The sequence below is a fragment of the Hippocampus bargibanti genome, linkage group LG16, assembly GCF_051943395.1.
Source record: "Hippocampus bargibanti isolate YZ-2025 linkage group LG16, ASM5194339v1, whole genome shotgun sequence".
NCBI classification, from domain to species: Eukaryota; Metazoa; Chordata; class Actinopteri; order Syngnathiformes; family Syngnathidae; genus Hippocampus; species Hippocampus bargibanti.
The window spans coordinates 5,761,219-5,788,988 of NC_142749.1; the positions used below are offsets into that span (position 1 = coordinate 5,761,219).

At 40.5% G+C, this 27,770-nt stretch overlaps 1 protein-coding gene across 2 annotated transcripts in view; it reads right to left on the bottom strand.

Annotated features, from left to right (window-relative positions):
• The window catches only part of spns2 (SPNS lysolipid transporter 2, sphingosine-1-phosphate), a 72,403-nt gene that overhangs the window by 20,024 nt on the left and 24,609 nt on the right, over window positions 1-27,770 (bottom strand). For both annotated transcript variants that reach the window (XM_089017342.1, XM_089017343.1), the window contains exons 3-6: window positions 9,922-10,058; window positions 6,711-6,862; window positions 5,411-5,477; window positions 12-154 (exon numbers count right to left, since the gene is read on the bottom strand). In XM_089017342.1, coding sequence (XP_088873468.1) covers window positions 12-154; window positions 5,411-5,477; window positions 6,711-6,862; window positions 9,922-10,058 — 499 coding nt within the window. The remainder of the gene's footprint in view (window positions 1-11; window positions 155-5,410; window positions 5,478-6,710; window positions 6,863-9,921; window positions 10,059-27,770) is intronic.

The following is a 27,770-nucleotide window of genomic DNA, read 5'->3' on the forward strand; positions in this document are numbered from 1 at the left end:
GGATGTCTTACTTCTTAGCGAGTGTCTTCATGTCACATAGCCAGGATGTGCGGGTCTTGATGCGTCCCCCCATTTGGTCGGCACTGCCTCGCTTTGGCTCGGGGACAAAAAGCAAGATCAGGGCTGCTGCAGTCATCCCTAAAACTGGAGACACCTGTGGGAACGGTTGTGTAAAAAAGGCCTTGCATTACATTGCATTCTGATTCTGAGTTTGAATCAATCAGGATAGTTTGTACACATGAGTAGAAGGACAAGGAACGGTGTGTTTAAAAACTGAATGGATGGCGGCTATGTTTGTTGATACGCTTGACATGCAGTTTTTGTCGGTACATGTGATTCTAAAGGAGTTTTTGGGGGGCTCTAAGAGCTGCTTTACGAACACGACAGCAAGTTGCTGACACCATAGGTTACTCTTATCACTAATTAACTCATTGACTGCCATTCCTGAATTTATTCGTTAATCGAAAATATGACGTGAAGTGCCATTTCTCAAATTTGTTCGGGTATTGTTTTTTTTTTTTTTTTTTTTTTTTTTGGGGGGGGGGGTGCCGATAAAGTGCTGGTCAGACCTTTTGCAATGTTTTTCCCTTCCACGAGCGGGACACATTTGCCTTTTGTACAGCCGCCCCCATTTCAAGCTCATATACCTTGGGAATTAACTTTTTTTTCTGATGAAAAAAGAGAGTCTAATGTTTTTTATATTGCATTGAATGTTTATGCAGTCCTAAAAGTCACTATTCTGTTGGTCCTGGAATTTGAGTGAAAATGACAAAACCCAGAACTGAAGTGGACACATTTTTGCACGTCTGGCAGCGAATGAGTTTATACAGTAGAATATGCTTGTAATAGTCACCTAATTATTTGCGAACAGGAATTTGTCATGACAAATGATACCGTCACATTGTTTCAGATTCAAACCAATTCAGTACACATCTACCAGGGGGTCCAGTATTATTTATTTATTTGTTACTACGGAAGAGGATTAGGGCCAAAGAAGACAAAAAGTTGGCAAGATTCTCACTTTTATATCAGAAATTCTGACTTTATCCTCATAATTTTAAAGTATAAATTCTGACTAAATTCTGACTTTAAAGTGAGAATTCTGAGATTAAAGTTAGAATTCTCAATTTAAAGTCAGAATTCTGAGATTCAAGTGAGAATTCTGAGAATAGTCAGAATTCTCACTAGAAATGTCAGAATTCTGAGATTAAAATCAGATTTCTGAGAATAAAGTCACTTTAAACTGAGAGTTCTCACTTTAAAGTCAGAACTCCGAGATAAAAGTGTAAAGTGCCAACTTTATTTTTTTTAGGCCCTAATCATTTTATGTATTTTACTGTTGTGTTCTCATGACATTGAATGTGACTGAACCTTTTCATGCATCCTGTAACCCAAGGGTGTCAAACTCATTTTTTGCCACGGGCCACACTGTATATTATATAGAGTGCACAACAGATTAATGAATAACTAGTACAAAATAATGACTGTTTTTATTTTACATTCAATCTGAAATTATGGTACAGACTTTAGCAAGCATCATAGAATGTCACAAGTTTGATTTGCTTTCGTGGGCCGAATGAAATGATGTGGTGGGCCAGAGGAACCTGGGCCTTATCATTGACAACTGTGCGGTAATCCCATAACCCAAACACAGTAAACTGTCCACTGTAGTAACCGTAGTGCCTGAAACGGTTCAATTGAGTGCAGGTGTAGTAAATATTTGGCTTTGTTTTGGTATTGTATTTATGAACAAGTTTACTGGCCTTATTTTATTGGCGGCGGATTACAGTATTTGTATTACAAAAAATGAATTTTTCATTATATCCAAATATAATATAGCATCATCTGCCGTTATATTCATCTATTATGAGGGAGCAGAAAGGCAGATGATACAAAAGAAAATATCTAACAATGTCATCCTCCAGAGCAAATTTTCTTCATATCACATAAGTGGCTTATGAAACTGCTTCATAGGCATAAATGGTGAAAAGTGAGCGCATTGAGGCTCATGAAGGTTATGCGAGCGTCTTCGAGCTGGATGTGGCTTATGTGGTTTATTTTCCAGATAGCTGTGGTCTCTCAGGTGTGAGGATTACACACATTGATCACTTCCTTCTTTATAACGTCGCATGCCTGCAATCGACTCTGCTACATGAATACTCATAACTTTTTAAAAAATCATCTGTTCTCAGAAATAAGCATCCATATGGACTGTGCTGTTTTCTTGGAAGGATTTATTCAATTTTAGATTTCATTTGTTTGCTGCTTCTAGACACCTTTTGAGGCATATTTATATTTGATATATTTATTTGCTTTAAAAAAATCCCTTTAGAATTATTCAGCAGGGCACACCATGACTTTTAACCTCTTTTCTCCCATGGGGCCCATTAGCCACTTCCTGTACGTATGGATGGTTGGCAATGCTCCATACCTGCAACCGCCTTCCCCACACACCAGTTTTCTACCATTCGCCTTTTTACCGACCACCTTTTGGCCAAACAAGGAAGGTTGCAGGAACACGACGGACGAAAACAAGCGGAAGCTCGGTCCAGTCATTTCTACTGACAGCAGGATACCGCTGCTGAAAACACGTTTCATGCCTTCATATTTGTTTTCCTCCCGCATGCCACGCCACTGACTAATTGGCTTTCGGATTGTTCTGTTCGAATGTCACCGTGGCCACGGCGGAACAAAGTGCCCTACTCATTGTATTGTTTTTAAAGTTCCACCAGGGCCAGTAGGAATTGACTTCCTGTTTCCCCGAAAACTGAGCAAACTACCTGCATGTCACGTCCCGGAATCCAAAGAAATGCTCTGTGACCCCGCTGAAGGAATGTTTATTTTCTGCCGTCAAATGTCAGTTGCTTCATTAGAGGAGTCGCGGCCTTACATTGTTTCTGGGTTTTTAAAAGTTGACCTCGAAAGTCTGCCACGCCTATGGAATCCTGTTAGATACTTATTTATTTATACGTATTTCAGAAATGTGTTTCCGTGATGGCTGCAATGCCACTAACATTTGCATTTCTTTTGACTGCAGCTGTCTTCAAAAAATTGGTTTTGGAATTCATATCAATGCATTTTTGTGTTTTATGTGTCGCCTGTATTTAGATATCTGAGGCTAAATGACTTCAAGAATATTATCCTAATGATGTATCTTAAAAAAATATTTTAAAGTGTTTTAAAAGCACGGGGATGGGTTAAAAATACAAAGCGGCTTATATTTGGTTCATTTGTCTTGAATGATCAGAATCAAATGCTTAGTAAGGAAAACAATCAATACTAAGGGGGACCAAAGGGGTCTAGTCAAGATATTTTCCGGTGTATAAGGTGCACCCAAAAGCCTTGATTTTCTTTAAAAAGATGACCCTGCGCCTTATACGCAGGTGCGTCCATTATTTAGTTATTCGTTTAGTTATTATTGTGCCGGTCCCAAGGCCTCGATAAATACAGATACAGTGAGACCTCAACTTACAAACACCTCAACTTACAAACTTTTTGTCTTACAAACGTCAAATTTATGAAAATGAAACCTTATAATAAGCACTATTTTCATAATACACACCCACTACGGCTGGCGGAGTGATCTTCGGCGGAAGCACACGACCGAACAGCACCAGAGGTTAAGTTCGCAACAGTCCTTATGGAAGGTGACTCTCCTTCCATAAGCCATCAACGACCAAAAAGGTAAATAAAACTTTACACCACAGTTTATTTCTTTAATTACAGTCCTCATGTAATGCGGCTCTCTTTCCAAACAGCAATTCCCTTTGACCTTCGACCTCCAATGCCATTCCATCAAGCCATAAATGACCATCACAAATGTAAATAAAGTGACTTTATGATACAATTCACTGTATTTCTTTCATTACAATACAATAGCACATTTATCATACATAGAAAAAGGTATGTTGTGTGTAGTTTTAAGGCTTATGTAGTTGAAAAGTACATTTTGTGGAAACCCGGGAACGGATTATTCCCATTTTAATGGTTTCCTATGGGATTTTTTTTTTGAGATACACACTTTTCGCCTTACACACTCTGTCTGGGAACCAATTAAGTTCGTAAGTTGAGGTCTCACTGTAGATACAATAAATAAAGGGTTGTGCCAGAAAGGGCATCCGACGTAAAAGCTTGGCCAAAACAAACATGCGAATCAAACCTCTCAAGATAGAGGACACTGATTTGCTATGGCGACCCCTTGAAGGGAAAAGCCCAAAGGAAAAGAAGAAGATTTAGAGAAACTCATGTCATGTCAAGAGATGTTCATGTCTTTGTGTAATGAGAGCACATGCAAAGTGAATAATCTTAATTTCAGTAAAAAGGTCCCATATTTTCCGGTGTATAAGGCGCACTCAAAAGCCTTAATTTTCTTCAAAATATGACCCTGCGCCTTATATGCAGGTGCGCCTTGCATTTGAAGTAATATTGAGCCACAACAGGTCTCGTAACTACTGTCAGCAGCCACCGACTCCATTTCCCCCTGTAGAAAAAGTCATGCGTAACCCCATGTGGTGTGCCTTATATTTGGAAACATTTTATCTATTGACATATTATATTTGGAAAACCCTTTTCATTTATTTAATGTGCGCCTTATATTCTGCAAAAAGATTTGAAAATACACCAGTCATTGGGGCCTTATACTACGGTACGTCTTATACCTTGGAAAATATGGGATTTCGTAAATTAAGTGAGGACCAGTGGTTAGCACGCCGACTTCACAGTGCAGAGGCCGTGGGTTTGATTCAAAATTTGCATGTTCTTCCCGTGGCTGTGTGGGTTTTCTTTGGATACTCCGGTTTTCCCCCCCACATTACAAAAAAGTGCACGGGGGACTGATTGAACAGTGAGTGTGAGCGCGGATAGTTCTTTGTCTCTGTGTGCCCTGCGATTGGCTGCCAACCAGTTCAGGATGAAGGCTGGGATTGGCTCCAGCACACCCTTGTGAGGATAAAGCGGATTAGAAAATGGATGGATGGATGGATGGATGGATGGATAAATTAATTGATGATAAAGCATGTCTTGCATTGGAACATAGTATGTTGTAAAAAAAAACCTATATGTGTTAATTTATCTATATTTTTCCAGTTCAAGGTCTGAAAAATATAAACCACAAGTACATGCTATTTCAAATGTCAGTATGTAAGCAAGTTTTCTTTCAATCCTAGCCATTTTTGCAGTTTTCTAAATGATGCTGGACGCCCTGTCAATGTGTGTGCGACATGTTTTTCCTTTAGCTTGTCACTTCCCTGCAACATCCAGCCTTGCGCGCCCCTCACCTCACTCCCCCCCGTGTGTCCGACCCCTCTGAACCCGGATCCACGACAAACCGACCGCAATCCCTCGGGGGAGGCTCTAATCCGTCCTTGTGTGGCTTTGTTTGTGCGTATAATGTAGCCGTTGATGCCCTTACCCTCAGTGCCCAGTGCCAGTCTCCTGCAGCCACCTTGGCGCTGGTGCCCAGGATGTAACCCAATCCGCTGCAGGAAAACAGCACAACTGTCGATTAGCGACACGCCGCTGGCACCTGGATGACATTTTTTACGTCTATGACTCATCCATCTTGGGTTTGCTCACTGTGTTTGTTTTCCATTTGTAGGAATCAACACATCCTGTTTGTGGCCCAAAGAGTCGACTGTCTACGCACTCGATGTTGATGAATATGCTACTCATGACTGGGTTAATTTGAAAACAGTTACGTGTTTGGGGATTGAACTAGCGCAGGGTGTGATGGGAGTCATATCAGGTCGGCTAAAGTAGCTGTGATGAGCCCATTGTGATGAATACACATCACCGTCTAATTGACAAATAAAAAAAAATAAAATACTGAAAATTCACTGAGGACAAAGGACCAATCTTATCAGAGTGCATACAGAGCAAGTCTGGAATGTACAACGCTGTGAATAAACCATAAATCTGCACATTAGCGTCGGTTAAAGGAGACCCAGGATGAGAGGCTCCGCATCAAACAGATGAAATTTTTAAAAAATTCTCTAAATTTGATTTAATTATTGAGGTGATTTCCTTTTTCAGCAGTCACAACAATGTCAGCTAATAACTGCGCTTTACCAATTCTTTCACTTTCTATTGTTTGTGTGGGTTGCCGGGCAGTTTAGCAGCACCCGCTAAACACACTGCCCAGAGGTCACTTTGGCTTTCCCTTGTCTATTTAGAGTCCAAAAAACATCCGGAACAATCATATAATGAAGCTCTCCGCACAGTCTGTTCTACCATTCGAGGATTATGTAACAAATAGTCTTGTGTTCTTGTATTTATGTCATTTCAATGAAATGTTATAGCGTTCTCCCTCTATTAGCATCTTCTTGATAGCACAGCCGGCGGATTCTTCATGCATGAGCTCTGCATGCTGTTACGCACTGTACTGTTCATAATATTAAACCTCAAAGGAGTTTGTCTGTGCGCCATCCACCGTTCCATTCATCTTTTATCACTTAGCTTTGTATTACTCTCTCCCCATGGTCTTTATTGAAGAAAAATCAAACGGCTGCAGATTCGCGCTTAACATCCAGCCAGTTCCCACACCGCTCTAGCACATATTTGAAATTTTACATTCATATGGAGGAGATGTTAGTGCAGCTGTGTCAAGTTAAAACACTTTTTTTGCGTTATACTGTGTTTTTGTGACTGAGTCTGACCTTCATATGTCTGAATGGATCATGCTAGCATTATCGTTCAAACTTTCTGCCACTTACCTTCCCAAAGGGATGGCCAGGTAAAAGAAAGACAGCATCATGGTTCGTTTGTTATTCGTGAACAAGTCTCCGATGATGGTAGGGGAGATGGATGAGTAGCTGGACTCTCCAATGCCCACAAGTCCCCGGGAGAGCACAAACAGCCAGTAGTACTGCAGACAGATAACAAACCTTGACTGTTGCAATGTTCACATACATTCAGTTTAATGTGAATTTGTTTTTTTAAATATAGTTAATAAAAATTGATTGTGGCATACTGTATTGGTGTGAAAATGACAATAAAGGTATTGAACATTCCCACATGTGTAAAGTGACCAAGGTGGGCACCATGTAGCTCTACCCCTGGAGCTTAGGATGCATCGTATATATTTAAAATCATTTTTGCTGCATTTTCTTTCCACCATGATATACTGATAATAGTATAATTTCAAGTCTTAAGAGGTGGTAACATTGGCAAGGGCACCTGTGTGGGCAGCTGTTTCCATGACAACCCACTCTGGAAAAATAGAGGAGGGCTGTGTCTGCAATACGACACAGCAGCGAAATGCTTTCTGATTGCACTCAGATTGCAAATTGCTCGTACAATATAATCACTAACATTGTGCGAGCGGCACAATTCAACATATTTTTTATTTGTTTGTGTATTAGTCAAATTTGGTAACAAGCCTTATTAAATTTGACAGAAAATGCTAATTGCCCCAAAAGTGGAAATTGATATTAGTATTAATGGTCCCGTTTTAGTTCAGTTTTGCAGTGCTACTGAACTCAAGTTTGTACTGACAGCTGTTTCTAATTCATGAACATCAAAAAATACTTGATGGCATGATAAACAGTTAAACTCGAGATTAGAACAAAAAAAATATGCCTGTATTCATTTTTGCGTATGCAGCAATTCTTATTAATTTGATGTCATAAGACCAAATTGTTTATCCGCATATCTTCTTTTCCTTTCAGTTTTTCCCTTCAGGGGTCACCACAGCGAATCAGTGTCCTCTGACCTACGCAAAGTCATATTAGGAGTGAATGGAGTTGTCAGAAATCTTATGTTTAGTCTATTCATAAAGTTTAACTGACCTAGATAAGATAAGAAAAAAACTTCATTAGTACCACAATGGGGAAATTTGCAATCTCCGGCTGCAAAATTGAAGAGGGTTGCAGTAGAAAAGAGAAACAAAGTATCGCAAATAAACGTCTCAGAAAAAGAACCATACACAATACAGAATGCAGTGTAAAATATAAAATCTAGATACAAGGATATAAACAACTGCATATTTGCCGCATCAGGTGGCTGTGCTATTTATAATATAGGTGGGGTGAGTCCAGATTTTCACAGGGGTTTATTCAGCATTTTACTGACAGTTTTGTTGACATTCCCTTTATGGATGCCTCTACTGTAGCGCCGTATGTGGTGTGCCTTATATGTATTTGGAAAATGTTTTTAAACATGCCATTCACTGAAGGTCCGCTTTATAATCTGGTGCACCTTATAGTGCGGAAATTACGGTAACTATTTCAGAGGAAGCAGTTAAGACAGTGGGGAATTTATCATGTTACTTGGTTACAGGTTGTCATGAGTTAAGGGTTAAGATTCTCTTGGTCTATCGTATCGACACACTCAGAAATGTTCATGAAGATGGAGACTCAAAGAGTCTCGAGGCAGATTCCTCATTTCAATCGCAGCACTTCTCTGGCGGGGAGGACCACTTAATTTCATCTCAGCATTAAGCTGCCTAACTGCATTTGCCGCACAGGCAAATAAATGGCTGTCATATTGTTACAGAGTGGTGAAAACCCTCTTGAGACCATCGACGTGCACACATGCACACACATCTCAATGTCTGTCATTTGTTCCATAGCTGAAGAGACTGTGGGGAACTGCCTCACTCAGCACTCAGAGAAGAATAGAAAGTGGTCAAGCCAATGCCGCTGCTTTGCAACGCTACCATATGCTAGGAGAAATTGAGCGGTTTAGCTTTTCAGGCTGCGTGTGGCTGCCAGTCAAGTTGTGTTATAATGGCAGCATATTAGCCCTTTTCATTACCTTTGACGCAGAGGTAATGTTTGTTTGCGTGTGGGTGACCTCCCATCTACAACACCTCTCTGGAATTTTTGTTACCCATACCCGCTTTTTAAGGAATGTTGCCTGTTTTGATAAGATTCACATTGATTAAATGAAAAAAAGATACAATTTCAAACAATACAATGTTTGTGTAATAAATAAATAAATGAATTTCCACAGTAACATTTTGCATAATAAGATGGTAGTAGTTCATATTCATGTTCACTGAACACCTTATTAGTTAAATAATGAAATTTAGAGTTTTTACAAATTCAAGACAAGAAAAAAAGGTTGTTTAAAAAAAAAAGGATAATAAAATTACATGGCATAAGTATTTCAATTGTATGACTATCACGATAGCCACACGTTTATGACTATAAGCGAATGACATTTCCCACAGCACTGATTGGACAAGCAATGTCATGTGATCATCTACATTCTACAGCCATGGTGTGCAGCCAGCTAGCTAGCTACCTACCTACTTAGCTACCGAGCTAGCTAGCTATCTACCTACCTATCTTTCTATCTCTATTTACTTATCAAAGAAGTTAGTACATTGTTGTTGAGTATTTTGAAGTGAAATATTGCTTCATTATTTTAGGTAAGAATGACACTGAAATACACACGTTACACAACGTGTCAAATTTACATTTTTTTTTAACAAAATGAATGCGGTTTATCCTCATTGTACTAAATTTCACACAACAAATAAAATCAAGTCAAGCTATGAACCCAAATATATTTTAAACGTCTTTTCTCAAGTGCTTTTATCAAAGACTTAGCGATGTTAACTGCACGCAGACAAAGCCTTCTGCTGAAGTTAATTTCACCATATATTTGCCCCTGAGAGTCATGTTATTGTTGAATGCACACAAAACTTTGAGATCTCAAAACACAACTGTCAAAGGGTAGCCAAACTGCTGCCTTATCTTCTTCCAAGTGTTGCAACCGAGCCCCGAAGCCTCGGGCTTATTTAATTGGATGGAGGGCAAAGATATAAAAATGCTAATACAGCGATAGCAAAGTGGGTGTCTTGCTCAACAGGCGTATCATTTCATTTCCTGGGTTTCAACAAAAGCGTATCCACGTTAATGAGCTTGTCTGCGATACGGGCTAACATGCGCCGCCGTTGTTCCCGTCGCCGCGACATACCTCTTTGCTGATGAAGGAGCTCAAGAGCGTCACGGTAGACCAAAAGAAAATACCGCAGCTCAGGATGGCCTTCCTATTAAAGCGATCGCCCAGGTAACCGAAGATGGGAGCTGCCACCATAAAACTGCAGATGAACACTGTCAGAGGAGAGAGAAATGACAAAATGAGAGAAATGACTTTCTGAGAAGGATGAGTGTCTGTGCCCTGACAGAAGAACCGCAGATGATTTCCCACTGGCCATGAATAATTGCTCTAATGTCTTACAACTGCACAATTTGTACATCCGGGTGAAATTCACATGAGGGCTGCAAAACATGTTGACTAATTGCTCCACTGAAATGAGGCCTCCTTCTCTGGGATTTTCGGCAAAATTTATGGGCATGGATAGACTTGCGCAAATCGATTTTGCAGATTTTGCATCTTTAATCCACTCACACGCTGACTTTTGAGGCTTTGTAGCGCAGAAAGGGCGGAGATGTTGTTCTTGACAGCAGTGGGAGAGCCACGGAGGCAGGCTACTGTTTTGACACATTGTCAGCATAAAGATGAAGAGGAGGATTGGTGGTGGGGGTCCGGGGAAGAGAGGAAAAGTGGGAGGGAGGGGGAGCATGTTATATAAAATACACACAGCACAGCCTCACTGAGACTCAATAGGATAAATAGAGGAATCCCATTATGTGAACATGAGATATGGTATAAAAAAAATCTAATTTCCGCTTTGAACATTGCAAGACATGTCACTACACATTTCTGCTTTCATTCATTCATTCATTCATTCATTCATTCATTCATTTGTTCTGAGCACTATTCCGAATTTGATCGGGTTTTTGGTTTTTCTTACGGCGGCGGGGGGTGCCAATAAAGCGCAGGTCAGACCTCTGGCAATGTTTTTACCCTCCCACGATGGAGCACCATTGGCCTTTTGTACAGCCACCCCCACTTGCACATCATATTACTCCAGACCCATATAATTTAGGAATTAACTTTTTTTTTTGATGAAAGAAGAGTAAAACTCAATATTCTGTGGGTCCTGGAATTTGAGTGAAAATGACAAAAACCCTGGCAGTGGAGTGGACACTTTTTGGCACATCATCTGGTAGTGAAGTTAAAAAAAAACATTAAAAAAACAGCCCTCATAAAGTGTAATTAAGATGAAAGTAGCACACGCACCCACTGCAGTAAGTGTTTTGTATGCCTGGCGTGGGCGTGGTCTCTTGAGTGACAGTTCGGATCTCTGATGCCAGCTCAGTTTGGCTACTGAACATGCCACCAGTTGAAAGTAATTTGCATGATGTTCATCGTTTACATTTAGATTTTATATAACGTCTCCTCCATGCACATTTGAGTGTTTTAATTCACTACAATATTTGAGCTTTAGTCATTCTCATATTAGATATTGGAAAGTAATATTATTGTACGATTTCACTTCATTTTTGTATGTGAAGTTTGCTCAATCAAATGGTGGCGGACAGCACAGAACGAAAGTCATTTATGAAAATAAAAGACAATTTTCCACAAGACGTGTCGACGGGCATCCTCAACATTCCACCATCTGATTTATGTCTTTAATATGCTGCTTGTTTTCCCACCGGTCCGTGTTCAACATCATGAAAATGTACAGCATGGCTAAGTGGTGTCAGGTGATTGTGTCATACTGTAACTTTGACACACACATACACAGCAGCTGTTCAATGTGAAGCAGGGACCAGAGAGCATTCTTCGCTGTTTATCAGCCTGTCAAAAACACCAATTTTATCATTTAATAGGATGATGTGTAATCATTAACAAGGCATCATATCACCCTTTGTGTCTAGATTTCCCGTGACTCTATTTGTTGATTAGATGATAAGCTAAAATATTTCTAACGTCTCATTATCCAATTGTTGCAAAGTCTGCACGTGGAAGCAAACATGACATGATGCTTACAATGATTCAGTATTAACCTTATTTTTAATGCTCTGATTTCAAAACACAGCATGAAAGCTTTAATTGGTGTGATTTATCAGAGGAAAACTGCCTGCCCAGTGTTGACATTGATTAGTTTTCAGTCTACTTGTAACTCAATGTAACAAAATCGCAGACACTAAGTCATCCGCAGGCAGGCAACATGCATAAAATGTCGCCCGTCCACACAAGCAACATTCCACGTTGTCCACCTTGCCTTCCAGTTTACTCCATCAAACGGGACACGTCCACATGTTTGTTTGAACTTAATAAAGCTTTCAGAGATAAGTGCCGAAATAATCATCAGATCTCAAATTAAAATGGTAAATCTGAAAAACAAATGTGGTCGGACAACACAAACAGTTGTATGGAGGTTTATGCTAGTAGCCCAAAAAGGACACAAATATTTTGGTTACCTCATGTTGGGTAAAATACACTCGATTTTTTGGGGAAAAACACTCTACACACGTGATTGTATGGAACATAATAATACCCTTTATAAAATGACAGGGCTTAAATATGGATCAGCATTAAGATATATTTGATGTGATATTTTAAATGTTCAGTCAAGTGCTTTGTTGCAATGGTTGTGAAAGCTCTATATCAATAAAGCTGCATTGTATTGTATTCCCTTTAGGGCAGTGTTATCAAGTGCATGCAAAACACAATCACTGCCGTTTTTGTAGCTTCTATTCTATGTGCCTTATAATTTGGTGCGCCCTATATATGAAAACTGTTTTAAAATAGGCCATTAACTCCTTCACTGCCAGACGATGTGCAAAAATGTGTCCACTCTAGTGTCATGGTTTTTGTCATTTTTCACTAAAAAAGCAGGACCCACAGAATATTGAGTTTTCGGACTACATAAACATTCCATGCAGTCTAAGAAGCCTTTGACTCTCTTCTTTCATCAGAAAAAAAAGAGTAAATTCCTAAGTTATATGGGTCTGGAATTATATGAGCTTGAAATGAGGGCGGATGTATAAAAGGCAAATGTTGTCCCCTCGTGGGGGGGGGGGGGGGGATTATTGCCAGACGTATGACCAGCGCTTTATCAGCACCCCTTACCCCCAATAAAAACCATAACCCGAACAAATTCAGGAATGGCGCTCCACGTCATGCTTTGGGAATGGTAGTGAATGAGTTAAAAGTGCGCCTTATAGTGTGTAAAATACGGTAATTCAATGTGTAGCCTTTAAAAGATTAAGATCGGTACTTCTTGCTTGTCTTGGTAGAAAGTGTGCCTTGTACTCAGTTGCAAGTGATAATCAGCAAAGATAGGTGTCACATCTGTTCTGAAAATGCCCGTCAAATTCCAAATATCAAGCATGCTTATAAAGCTTGTAAAATGCAACATTATGTACCTTGATTAAATGACTATATGCTAGCTGCCGTGATTGACATTATAATGATTATGCATAGTCAGTCATTAATTCGCCTTAATCTTGGAGAAAAATAAATTTCTCTTTTGAGTTGATTGGCATATAGTAGTTTGACTTGCAATGAGTTTTAATTTAGACATTTAAACACACGCACAGACGCTTTAATACAGAAGTACTGGAAATACAGTTCTTGCTTCAAATGGCCTGACAAAACCTCACGAGGTGACTCATCCCTTTGAATGCAAGCCACGGTGAAGAGAGCATCGGGAGGAAATACAGACACAATTATGCTCGTATGAATGCGTTGAGGTGTGTTCTGTTTATTCACCAAGCCGTGTACACACATTTGGCTGTGAAACATGAAACTCACCCGAAGAAAGCACCTGCGAAGCTAAAGATTTGGTTGTGTGATACCCGATGTTTTGTAATGTATCTGCTTTGAATGAGAATGTTTCAAGAGGAGAGCTTGTGCTTGTACAAAAAGGCAGTGATTTAGTTTGAAAAGAAAAACATGGAGGTAGTCAAAACAAAGGGACAAGCATTAGGCCGCTATTGGACCTTTGAAGTCAAAAAGATTTGTTTGAGCGGTTCCTGCTCAACTGTTTTAATGTGTTGGTGAAACTGGGACACGTTTGATTCTGTTTAACTCATTCACTGCCTTTCCCGAATGTATTGAAAAGCATGACGTGGAGCGTCATTCCCGAATGTGTTGGGGGTTTGTTTTTTCTTGCGAGGGGGGTGTGTCAATAAAGTGCTGGTCAGACCTCTGGCAATGTTGTACAGTCACCTCCATTTCAAGCTCAGATAACTCCAGACCCATATAACTTGGGAATTATCTATTTTTAAGAGACTCTATGATGTGTTGCGCTGCATTGAATGTTTCATATTCTGTGGGTTCTGCTATTTGAGTGAAAATGACAAAAACCCTGGCACTGGAGTGGACACATTTTTGCACATCATCTGGCAGTGAATGAGTTCAAGGAGAATAATATGACCACTGCTGCTTTATTGCATGTAATGAGAAACGTACACACCTGCGCGGGGGTGGAACGATTGTGATCTGCCTATGAACACAAAAATCTAATGGGCAGGAAGTTTTCTTGAGATTGGAATGAGTAAAAGGTGCATTGGGGAAAACATATTTGGATTGTCCTTGCTACGTCTCAAGCCAGGTTATTCAAGAAGAAAATAGTATTCACATTTGAATTTTTCATACCACCAGTAGAAAATATTGAACCTGAAATGTCAATCATTGTCATTGGAGCAATTTTTGGAGTGATGCAAAGTCACCGTTTCAGACTGTGTGCTTGATAGTGTAGTGTAGTGACATGCGAGTGAGACCCTAACATCTGAAATCAGGGGAGGACAGCTTTATGAAAGAAAACAGCGTGGAAAGGAACACAAAATTCCTTGATCCACATTTTCCATTCTATTTATTTATTTTTTTCTCAATAACCACAGCGACATTTAATGGGTCCTTGCTAGGCACAAGCCAATGACACGCAAGGTTTCATGGAAATCAGTCCAGCCGTTCTAAAGTAGCCTTAAGTGGCTAAAAGACAAACTAACACTAGTAGTGGTGAAAAGGGCTTACATTTATTTACAATTATTTAGTGTGACCTTAATCGTCAAACATATCGGAATCCTTGTTTTATTGTCTCAAATGAATTTTGTGGAAAAGTGGCTCTTTTAAATCATCACACGGCTGTAGAGCTTTGCATCATAGCTATTTGACAACAAAAGTGAGGACTGACTATCTGCCGTGGTAATTGAAATCAGTATGCATCTGTCAGCTGTGAAACCTGACAGTCAGGATGGTCAAACCAAGGCTGGACAGCTGAAGGAATTTGACCATTTAGGCCTGAGAGAGACACAATGTGAGGAGCAAAGAGGGGTGCAGGTCGTTGCATGTCTGCGGGCTAGAAGGTGTCAATCAGTCCCATTTTTAGCCACATTGTCTCGTTCACAGCCTGTTTCTGTGTCAGCGCTTATCCCATCACGAATTCCACCATGAATACCTTCCACGCATGCAGTCTTTTCAAGTGGATCAGTTTGCTCCAGCAGAGATTCGTTGTCTGAAGAGAAAATGGTGTAATAATGGAGTCTGTTTTGTCTTTAGAATGAGAGTGTCTCGGCCCTTACTTTTGTTTCGTTTCACAAAAATCACAATATGGTTTGTGACATTATTGAATTGTAATTCTTATGTAAAATAAGTGATGAAAGTAAAAGGAAAGAAAGAAGTAGACAAACAAAATACAGGAGATGCTGTAAAGGCATCCACTCTTGCAGTGCCATCTTGAAGTAATAAGAACAAAAAATAATAATAATAACAAAGAATGTGACGCAACACAAAAGGCACAGACAGTCGTTCAAACTTAAGCACTTTCTGCAACCTCTTTTTCATATGAAGTAGTTCGAGATGAAAGAGGAGATGATTAAAGCGTCCATTTCACCAGTAGATTAGGGACGTCATGGTGGAATGAGCACATTTGCTACAAGCTAAATATTTTAAGCAAACACTAAACTGTAGCATCCTTTGATGAAAAGAGATTGTCTCACATCTCCTGTCCCACGTTAATTCACTTCAATTCCAAGCTGCGACAATTCCACATATGCATTGGCGCATGCTGCCTATTACAGGCGCAAAAAGCAGAGCTGTCCAGTGATGACAGTCAAATGGTACAGACATTCCTCCCAATCAAAAACGGTGCTGGCACATTCGTGCTGCCGAAAAGGCAACGCTGCTCAGCAGTCTTCTCCTTTGTTGTTGAATAATGGATCTTTTAAAGGACAACCGACGTCACTTTTTTGTTTCCTTACTGACATCAGAAAAAACGTTTTATAACATCTAAATAATAAAAATACAGTATTATATTTTTATTCAAATGCAAAACACCAATAAAAATGACTTAAAGTGTCCAAAATCTGCAAAACATTGAGCTGCGAATTGGACATTTTCTGAAAGTCCCGCCCCCAGTTCGTGACGTCACGCCAAGACGTCTTGCATTGCTAGAGAATCAAAACAATGGCTTCAGATCCAGAGAATGTTTTCTTGGTACACATCCAGTTATGAATATGATTCAAATAGTTCTGAAGAGGAACGCATACATGTTTGCAATCGATTAAAGAATTTATTCCGGGCCATTTTGAGGCAACATTGGGGTAAATGTCTCACCCAAAAAGAGACAGAAAATGGCCACCGAGCTCCTGTGATGAATGAATCAGCCCGTTTCCACAGGCTAATAAATTCCTTACATGGAGCTTGGACACCCTCTTCTGGCTCTTTCTGGTGCAACACAAGGTTTTCAGACCAAACACGCATTGACGCGATGGAAGGACTGCGACAATGTGTCCTTTTTTTTTTCGGTCGGGGGCGTTCCTTCAGTGACGTCACGTACGGACTCGTCACCAACTCAAACACAAGACTTCCGGAATATTCAGCACGAGTCTTAAAACGTAAAATATAGCTGTATGCGGTGGAATCTTTGTAAAATACGCTCAGTAGAAGTCATTTGAAGCCATTTTACAAATTAAGGACACAACTTGTCCGGAAACATTGGTTGTCCTTTCAGTGTGCATTATAAATGTATTATGACAAAATTAAATACATCAAGCACATGTTTCTTGCATGTATATTGTATGCATATACTATTACATTTTGGAAGGAAATTGTTTGACCTATGCTCCCCCAGTAGAAATGATGAAAAATTGTGGCGCCCTTTAGCATTTCAGTTACCCACCGACAGATAATTTTAAACCCAAATTAAAAAGCCATTCATGCTTTTCCTACACAGTTAATGAAAAGAAGTGAGATTCCACTCTTGCTATTCTGGGCGACGTTTGCTTGTAACCATGGCGACCGCTATGTCAGGCCGTTAACTTCTACACAGGACGTGAAAAGCACACTTATTATCACCCCATCAATGCCGTGCCGACAAAGGGATAAGCTGAAAATGCGAAAGAAATTGAAAGGCTGCATTCAAATTTAAGGAACACGGCTTATATTGTCACACAGGCAACATTTGATTGGAAAAAATTATTTGTCCTTGATGTCAACGCCCGTGTGAGGGTTTGTTTGTGTGCGGATAGCTCTAGCAGAGAGTACAAATAAGGCGCCTCCGGACAACTTGATATAGTCAGGTATTTTGAATGAAATCAAAATAGCCATGTGGGTTTCCTGCTACTGTGGTTGCAAGAGGTAGCTTTGACTGAATGTAATGCTGTTTATTTCTGGGCTGGGGGCCTCATAAAAGTGACTGCGGTACTGCTTTCGGCATTTTCAAAGTAGAACATAAAGTGACTCCGTATAATTTTTGAGCAAGGTTTGATTCTTGTGTTGCTGTTTACGTGACATGCGAGCACGACGATATATCATCCGAACAAAAGGTGCTCTGTGCACCGTGTTGTGTCAAGTTGTACAGCTGGGAGTATGTTTCTTTCTCTAATGATTAATGGGACTGCCTGTGGCGGCTGTGACACTTCCATTTGGACATTCACACATATCAGGCTTCTGCCTTCGGGATTCCCCTTCAAGTGGCGCCCCGTGTATTCCTGCATTCCTCAAATTTCTGATTACCACAAATTTACTCCTCAACCCCCACTTACTCACTCTTGAACGGTGTTGGATTACCAATCCGTTGAACTCTATACGCAGCCTGGGAAATACCTCGGCAGCTCCCTCACTCCCGGGTTTGAACACTTAATTCCGACAGAAGCTACAGTCAAATGCAGCCCAAACTCCCACTTAAACCCTTTTTTATTGTATTCAATCTTCCCTCGTCTTCGAGACGATAGCCGGTGCATGTAACAGCTGCGCTCTATCCTGACTACCTGCTCGGTGCGAGAGCTGCATCTGGGATGAATTACATGCGGCTAGAAAAACAAAAATCGTCTGGCAAGATTGTGCCGAAACATCATCTTTTGCTTATTAGCAGTGCATGCTAGGAGCAAATACACATGTGCTAATAATATAGGAAAATCTGTGAGCAGGAAGTGAGATTCGCGTCAGTTCCAGACTGCTATTCAAGGCTACAGTAACAATAAAAACAGTTTTTTTTAGTATTGTGTCAGAAAAGAAAAAAAAGGAGCGTAGAAATTATAGGCGGAGCAGTGGAACAGTGGCTAACGCGTTGAGATAATAGTGCAGTGGTATAGGGTTCAGTTTACATGTTCTTCCCGGGCCTGGGTAGGTTTTTTCCGGGTAGTCTGATTTCCTCCGACATTCCCAAAACATGCGTGGCAGGCTGATCGAACACTCTAAATTGCCTCTACATGTGATTTTGAGCGGTTATGTGGGATGGTTATTCATCTCTGTGTGCCCTGCGAGAGGCTGGCAACCGGTTCAGAGTGTCCCCCGCCTACTGTCCAAATATGGCTGGAATAGGCTCAGAGTTTGTATCTTGGTTGCGGCCCGCCTGTGTCGAGTTTGTATGTCTTCCCTTTCTTTTATCAAGAATCAAAATAAGAGCGCGGAATATCCTACTGCACTCTCCGCACCCAGCCCACCCACCACCTTCTCCAGCTACTACCCTCAGGCAGGCGCTACCGATCAATGTGCACTAAATCCAGCAAATATTTAAACAACTTCTTCCCCCAACCCATTAGTGCAGCGTGTTCTACTGGAGACACATTTCTTGTGTGTTCTACATACAGTAAAGTCTCGTTATATCGATATCGGATATATCGATAGTCCCGGTTATATCGATACTATTTCTATGCACACACGGAGAAAATTACATGCAAACAGGGTCGGATATATCGATAGTCCCGGTTATATCGATATTTTTTCGGACTCCCTTGAATATCGATATAACGAGACTTTGCTGTACTTGGCCAATAAAGATGATTCTGATTCTGATTCTTCTAAGTCACTTGACTTCAGGATCACAATGGGATGGTCAATCGCCAGCAATGTTTGGTTTGTTGACACAAAACTGTAAGGGAACCACTTTCCAATCATGGCATCAACAGCTGCCCTCCTGTTAGACGTGGTCTATAAAAATATTCTGTATATAGAGGCACATGCATACTGGGTAATGTCGATGAATCATTGGGTCATCATTCTATTTCGGTCTCTGTACTCCGCACCACCACAATGCAATTATTGGCGTATGGGAATAAATAATGCAACCGATTATAATCCACAGGTGCTTCTCCGCTCCATTTTCCTTTATCTCAAGCGTCTCTCAAACTCTTCTTCGGTGCCGGTGGCGTGACAGCAAGACAAGAACAGCTGTGAAACTGCTGATAGAGAAGAGAGGGATAGCACGACTAGGGGATAGTGACGCGGCAGGCAAGAGGCAAAATAGAAGCAAGCTCTGAGTGGTCAAAACAGCTGATCAAGCATTGATCTAGCTTGACTTCCCATTACAAAGATAGAAGTCAAAGATGATACTGCACACACCACTTTTTTTTGAAGTCCAAAACAGTGAGTAACCTTAAAATGTTAGTACACAAAAAGACGTATGAAGGACGGATTTGACTTTTAATGATGAACCATTTGGATCTGTACGGATGAGCGTTCATCATGCAGATGCACCCAGCCGCATATTCGATTAGTATCCACTTATTCGTTATTGTACTGTTCACATTGCATCTGCATGAAAAAAAAAGATTAAAAAAATATACATACCCATTCAGGTTAAAATGATGGAAGTGACCTGCAGTGTGAACACAGCCTTTGTGGCAGACATGCCAATTATTCCTCCACCTTGCTTGCCTTATTAAATTATTATTGATTGATTTCACACAAACCTTCAAAGAAAAATGCTTTTTTTGTAAAGTAACATGAAATTCATCTACCTGTACACTAATTGCTTACCCCCTGCAGTTGTTCCTTGAAAATCTATTCTGTATAACAGTCATTTTGTTTTTTAATTAACCCATTAAAGGACAACCGACGTCTCCGGACAAGTTGTGTCCATAATTTGTAAAATGGCTTCAAATGACTTCTACTGAGCGTATTTTAATAAGATTCCACCGCATATAGCTATATTTTACATTTTAAGACTCACGCTGAATATTCAGGAAGTCTTGTTTTTGAGTTGGTGACGAGTCTGTACGTGACGTCACTAAAGGACCGCCCTTGACCGTAGAAAAGACACATTGTAGCGGTCCTTCCATCATGTCAATGTATTTTGCTGTATTTGTTTGGTCTGGGGACCTGGTGTTGTACCCAAAAGCCGCCAGAAGGCCAGAAGAGGGCGTCCAAGCGCCATATAAGGAATTTATCAGCCTGTGCAAGCGGAGGTGTCCACTGGAGGTCGCCAATTTGTGTCTCTTTTTTTGGGTGAGAGATTTTCCCCCAATGTTGCCTCAAAATGGCACAAATAAATTATTTAATCGATTGCAAACATGTATGCTTTCCTCTCCAGAACTATTTAAATCATATTCATAACTGGATGTGTAACAAGAAAGCATATTCTCCGAATCTGAAGCCATTGTTTCTATTCTGAGGCTATGCAAGACGTCTTGGCGTGACGTCACGAACTGGGGGCAGGACTTTCTGAAAATGCCCAATTCGCAGCTCAATTTTTTGCAGATTTTTGACACTTTAAGTCATTTTTATTGTTTTTTTGCATTTGACTAAAAATATCATACTGCGTGTTTTGGGTATTTAAGATGCTATAAAACGTTTTTCTGGTGTCAGTTAAAAAAAACAAAAAAGTGACGTCGATTGCCCTTTAATTCAACATGGTAGCAAAATTGTACCAAACAACATTTATAGTATGCTTTTACTTGTAATTATTTTTAAGCTCCACCAGTTCGAAAAACCAAAAGGGGATGTTTAATTTAAAAAAACACTAGAACCAAAATGGTTAACTCATTCACTGCCAGACGATGTGCAAAAATGTGTCCACTTCAATGTGTCATTGTCACTTCAATTCCAGGACAAACAGAATATTCAGTTTTAGGACTACATAAACATTCAAAACAGGGTTAGAAACTTTAGATTCTCTTCTATCACCAGAAAAAACAAACATTCCTAAATTATATGGGTCTGGAGTTATATGAGCTTGAAATGATGGCAGCTGTCTTAATTACAATGCAATACATACATATTAGTTTATATAGCGCTTGAACAACAGCTGAAACTGGAACAAAGCGCTAACATGCAAAAAAAGGGAAATGCTTCTCCCTTGTGCAAGGGAAAAAACATTGCCAGAGGCCATGGCCAGCGCTTTATCGGTATCCAAGCATGAAAAAACAAAACCTGAACAAATTCGGGAATGGCGATCTACGTCATATTTCCAATTCCCGAAGAAATTGGTGAATGACAGTGAATGAGCGAAATAAGTAATTTCCATCGATCCGTTTCCACTTCAAAACAGTATCGAAATGTGTTAATACTTTGGCAGCGCTTGGGTCGTGAGTCTCCCGCAGCACCTGTGGCCTCATTCCTTTGGCTCACATAGCATCCCAAAGACAGACTGACACCATGTTATGAGCGGGAGGGCTGTCATGTCATTTGGGTCGTGTGTGTGTGTCTGTGTGTGTGTGTATGTGTGTAAATGAGGGTATATGTGTGGGTGTTACATTACACACGAGGTGGTAAGCCACACACAGAATGGAGCATAGACAGTATGTTAGCTTTTTTGAGTAGCGGCTCCTCATAAGGTCTCTTTGCGTCAAGCGTCGCTGGCCCCAATATTGCTTCTATGCTCCGTCAGTTTTAGATAATTACATCGCTAGATTATATTATGACGGTAAAATGACTCCTATCAAGACTTGAGTTGGGATTTGACTCAAAGGACCTCATGCATACCCTCAAGTGTTGTGTCGAAAGAAAACTTGATTGTCTTTGGTTGATCTCGAAACTCCCCTTAACCAAAGTAATACCATCCAGGTGAACAAGCTTTTCCATTAACCTTGCCTGGACTAAACACCCTCGAGACGAGTCCAGTTCACAGCTGTGTGAGAGCGTCACTCACCCCAGACAGCCGGAGGGCCATTAGAGCAAACCTGCCATTTTCAACAGGCGAGCGAAGCGGTTACGCTGTTGTCTGACAAGTCCGATGGGCTCAGGTGAGAGCGTCTGGACAGCATTGTGATGGATGGGCCTGAGAGCTCCAGGCTTAAACTTCAAGTTTTTAACTGACAGTGATGCATGCCTCACCCTTTCATAAGAGACCTCATCCCGCACCTCCCCCTGGGTCTAACGAAGGGTGCACATTTCTTTCGATAAGTGTTGTCCAAGTGGTTTTTGAAGTGGAGACTATATCAAACAAAGGCAATTACAAAGATATAACTACCAAGGGGATCGTCTCATCTCATGCAAATATAATAGATTTTGGTGTCTTGCTCAAGGGCAATTCTGGCAATGCTTTGGAAGACAACAGTCCTCCCGTAATCCTGCAGCAACCTGTGTCAATTTCTCTTTGTCCCAAAACCACAGCCTTGTATTCATTAGTGCAGAAAACAATGTGCATTCATGGGACAGATGTGGATAACAGTATATGTCACATTATCATAAATAATAATAATAATCATAATCATACATTTCATTTATAAGCGCCTTTCAAAACTCTCAAGGTCACTTTACAGTCACAGGATAAGTTTTCCTGTGGGTGAGCAGCGGCAGCCACACACGCCAGCGTTCACTCAACCCGGAAGTAACTCAAATAGAATAGTAAGACAAATAGATAGAAATCTAGCTAGCAAGCCATTAGATAGCTAATATTGAGCCAGCTAAATAGCTAGCCAGACAGCCAGATAGCTATTGTACGGTATTACAGAAAAGACAAAGAGGATTGACTTAGCACAATATTTCTCACTAATGTCTACACAAACAAAAGTGTGTTTCGCAATATGTTCATCCCAAAATCCACATTCCCCCCAGTCTGGTGACTCCAACAGACAAAGAAGTAGCCTGCAGGTTCCAGAACTGCTTTCTTGAAACCATCTACCCATGTTATCCATGTCTCACTGCGAGACTAATAAAGGCAAATCCAATCCAATCCAAAACTGCACAGCACATCATTTTCTCTTCAAGAGTGAAAGTACTAATGTGGTGATTGACCACCTTGATTCTAGAGCAGGGGTGGGCAAACTTTTTGACTCGCGGGCCGCATTGGGTTCTAAAATTTGACAGAGGGGCCGGGCCAGGAGCATTTGGAGGGAGTGTTTGGGCCGGAAATACTCCGAACAAGTTATGTCCATAATTTATAAAATCACTTCAAATGACTTCGACTGAGCGTATTTTACAAAGATTCCACAGCATATAGCTATAGTTTACGTTTTAAGACTTGCGCTGAATATATGAAGTCTTGTTTTCGAGTTGATGACGATCCCCATGTGACGTCACGTTTGGACCGCCCTGACCGAGAAAGCGACATACAATGCATTTTGGGTACTTTGTTTAGTCTGAAAACTTCGTGTTAATCCGTGTTGATGGCGAAATTAGAAGGAAAACACATAAATAACGCCATGGTGAATCGTTGTGTGTTGCACCAAGACAACTATTTGATATTCGCTGACACAAATTCCCAGCTGACAAATCAGCCCATTTCCAACGGAGCTTGGGCGCAATCTTCTGCTTTTTCTGGGTGTTACATTGCTGTCATTGACGGCTCGAATTGATATGGGAGGACTCCTAGAATCAATTGCAAAAATTTATGCTTTCCTCTTCAGAAGAACAAGAACAAGAAAACATCTTCTCCGAATCTGAAGCCATTGTTTTGATTCTCGAGCAACCTTCTGAAACTGGCCATTTCCGGATTCATTTTGAAGTCATTTTTATTGGTGTTTTTCATTTAACTAAAAATATCAGCCTGCCTGATTTGGGTATTTTAGATGCTATAAAACGTTTTTCTGATGTCAGTGGGAAACAAAAACAAAAAATGGTGCCGGTTGTCCTTTAAATGTAGTATGTACAAACCTCATAGCACAGTAAAAACACTACAACCCAATTTATTAACTGTCTTTCAAATGTGAAAAATATCCCTGATCAGTTAATAAATTTGTCTCAAGGAATATGCAAGATATGGCATTTACAAACTATTTCGCAGATACTTGGAGGAGGAAATGGAAATAGATTAAAATAACATATGCACTGTGATTTATCAAGATTGCGTCTGTTTTTAAGTTTCCATCGAAGGGGCAAAGAAATCAACATTTATTGAAAAATGGAATCACTTTCAACATTCAAAACATATTATTACACAACGAAATATTCAAGCTCAATAATACCTACTTGTGTTAAATTCCGCCAAATCATAGATGGTTTGTCCTGACCGCGCGCTCAACAAACTCCTCACTGACGCTCTCGCCTTCACGCGCTAACAAAACACGTGTACCGTCGCCGAGCACACAAACATAGACTACCTGCAGTTGAAATTTGCATACTCGGCTCGGCAGCCAATCAGAAGCCTGCTTCTTTCTTCCGGACTTTCGCAAGCGTTACAAAGTCGTGCAATTGCATGTCATTTTCCAAAATAGATGCACAGAACCTCAAACTAGAAGAAAGATTCAAAAGAAGCTAACAACATATGTGACGCTACAAAACGTAAATTTACATTAAACCGTGACTGTAAAGTGTACGTGAGACTTATGAGAGGGGCTTAGTGGCTCGTAGGAATCAATGCAAACGTTTCATTGTGCACCACAATGACAATCGACTACTGTAGCAAAATTTACAGCCATGCGCATTTGCCGTAAATTAAGCAAGGTAGCATTTGTAGTTGGTGCATTCTTGATTTAAAAAAAAACTTTATACTTTGTGACAATGTTTCTTAATGGGATTGGTCTCATTTTGCTTCAAGTTGGGAAAAATGGGGCAGGCAACTTTTCAGTTATCTGCCCTGTTGTTCGCTAGCTTTTTGTCATGAGTTTTAGACACTGTTTGTACTATAATTTGGGCAAGTTCGGCGGGCCGGATTGAAAAGCCTAACGGGCCGTATGTGGCCCGCGGGCCGTAGTTTGCCCATGCCTGTTCTAGAGGAATAAAGACAAAATCTTTCAAAAAGAAATCTTTGTGACCTCAACTTTCCCAGTCACATTAGCTTCACGACAAAATTAGCTTCCAATCATCTTAAAGAAATAGAGTTCAGTAGTAAGAGTAGAGTTCAGTAGGCTCAGACTTGTGGAGTTTTGCGGGTTCTTCAAAGTGTCAGGCTGATGTACCAGCTGAGAAAGCGAGACATTACCTACTGCTGGTAGTTTGTGGTCCAAGGTGGGCAGAAGCTGCCATATCACAGGCTTTGAATTTGGGTAAAAGTGAAGCAATAAACCAAAGGGACATGAGAATACAGCAAACAGATACAGGTAGAGTCTGTGTGCACACACTCTGGGAATCAGCCATTCAACCACGCTCTTCACAACCTTCCCTTCACACTTAGGCTCCCGGCCTGTGGCCACCAGTTCCTACAGCTCACAGTGTGGACATCCAACATTCCTCAGTCTGTTGTGAGAAAAGGTTGTCTGGGAATCCAAGTCCAAGTGGAGTCTGAGCCACAACCGGCCGAGACACTCCAGGCAGCACAAGGTCTCCAACTTTTTAGTCTTGCCGACTGGATGACCTTCAGACACGCGGAGGGCAAATCAGGCATCCCTTCACCCATGAACAATGTGAAGTGTATGGACTGAGCGTGCGCTCGCGTGGATGTGTCAATAACACCAATTATGGTCCAATTTGAACAGAATTAAGAGGCATAACTTGCCCCTGTTTCTTGCAACTTGTCAAGATTTCGGCCAAGTCTAATGGTTCAAAATGTGCTGTTAGGAGAGTGAGCTGTTGCGCTTTTCACACTTACAACTTGGAACAACAACAACTTGGACAACTTGGAGTTGTCAAGCGACAAAGCAGTGTAAAGAAAAGGGAGAAAAACAGGAACTCTAAAATGGAATTTAGTGAAAATTAGATTTGGAGATGATGAAATGGCTTTTGCACTGGAAAAGAAATAACTGGCTGAAGTGTTTTTTTCCCCTGAATGATATTTTTGTCTTTAAGACACCATTCAGGTCACTCTTATTTAGCTGAGGAACATCAAGTAAGGGAGGAAACACTGGGCAGTATTATTTTACAAATGCAAGCTGGACTGTGCGGCCTCAATGGAGCTTTGTGTACCCAAGTGATGTTGAAATAAATCGGAGGCCACACTGAGACAAGACTGGCTCCTGTCCTCCAATAAATGAGCTTTGCATGGTATCTCCCTAAAAAGGTGGATTCATTAAGGTCGGAATGGGAGGAAACCCTGCCCTAAACCGAGGAGCACACATATTAAGGGTGCCTGCATGTCAGTATTCAGCCTGCTTTGACTCCCAATTTCCAATGTGTTTTCCTTTCTTGCACTACTGCTGTTGAGTGAGGCAATGCTGCTGCTACAAGCAAGGAAAAAAAAAACATTATGGAAGACGTCTATAAAACACAGCTCGTTCTGATGAAACGCCAACTTTTTAATATGGAGAATGGCGCACATGCTCCAGTAAAACCCTTGAATCAAAACCAGAGCCAAAACACAACATTGACACATTGTAAGAGAAACCTTTCGTTTTCTGCATATTCTCCACCTGATTCTTTTTCTAATTAGCACTTCATGCGGTGGAGGTTGCAGCTGCCACCGTAAAAATAAAATAAAGTGCCGTATTTTCCGCACTATAAGGTGCACCTTCAACGAAGGACAGATTTTAAAACCTCTTCCATATGTAAGGCACTATCTGACCACTCCATTCACTCCCAAATGAATAAGCAACTCTTATTATTTTCATTGAGGTAAAGTATTTTCCTGATGCAGTTTATCTTTTAACAACAGGAAGGTGTAACATGTTGTTCGACATTGATATCACATAGTGGAGGGGAACTTTTCCTCGATTCTGTAAACACGTAAAAAACATTCTGATGCTGTGACGGTTAGTGAAACGTGCAATCACAATATAGTAACACTTGCAATAAAAAATAACAATAACAATAAAAACTTCAATAATCACTCGAAAGCACAGGTGTCAAAGTCAAGGCCCGGGGGCCAAATCCGGCCCGCCACATCATTTTATTCGGCCCGGGAAAGCATATTCAAGCATGTCAAGTGCCATGATGCTTGCTAAATTCCAAACCAAAATTTCAAATTGTCCCATGTAAACCACAATAACAGTCATTATTCTTAACTTCACATTTGAAAACTAGTTATTCAGTATTTTTTGTGTGTGTTCTGTGTGTATTATGTGGAGGAGATGAAACATTCGAATGGTGTCCCCAAATTCATAACGGCCCTCGAGAGGAAACCGTCACTACAATGTGGCCCGCGGCAAAAAAATGAGTTTGACATCCCTGCAAGAAAGCAATACATGTTCTTCATGCGTTAATCACAATATTCAAATTATGACCAACTTTGTTCAACTGTAAACACACACACCTAAATCTCACTGTATCAGTTCATTCCATGTATAAGGCGCAGCGGATTATAAAATGCATGCTCAGCTTTTGAAAAAAATTCAAGGCTTTTAGGTGTGCCTTATAGTGCAGAAAATACAGTATACGATGTTTCTTCGCCTTATGTAGTGGTCCAAATGTCATCAATGTGTTTAGCCTGA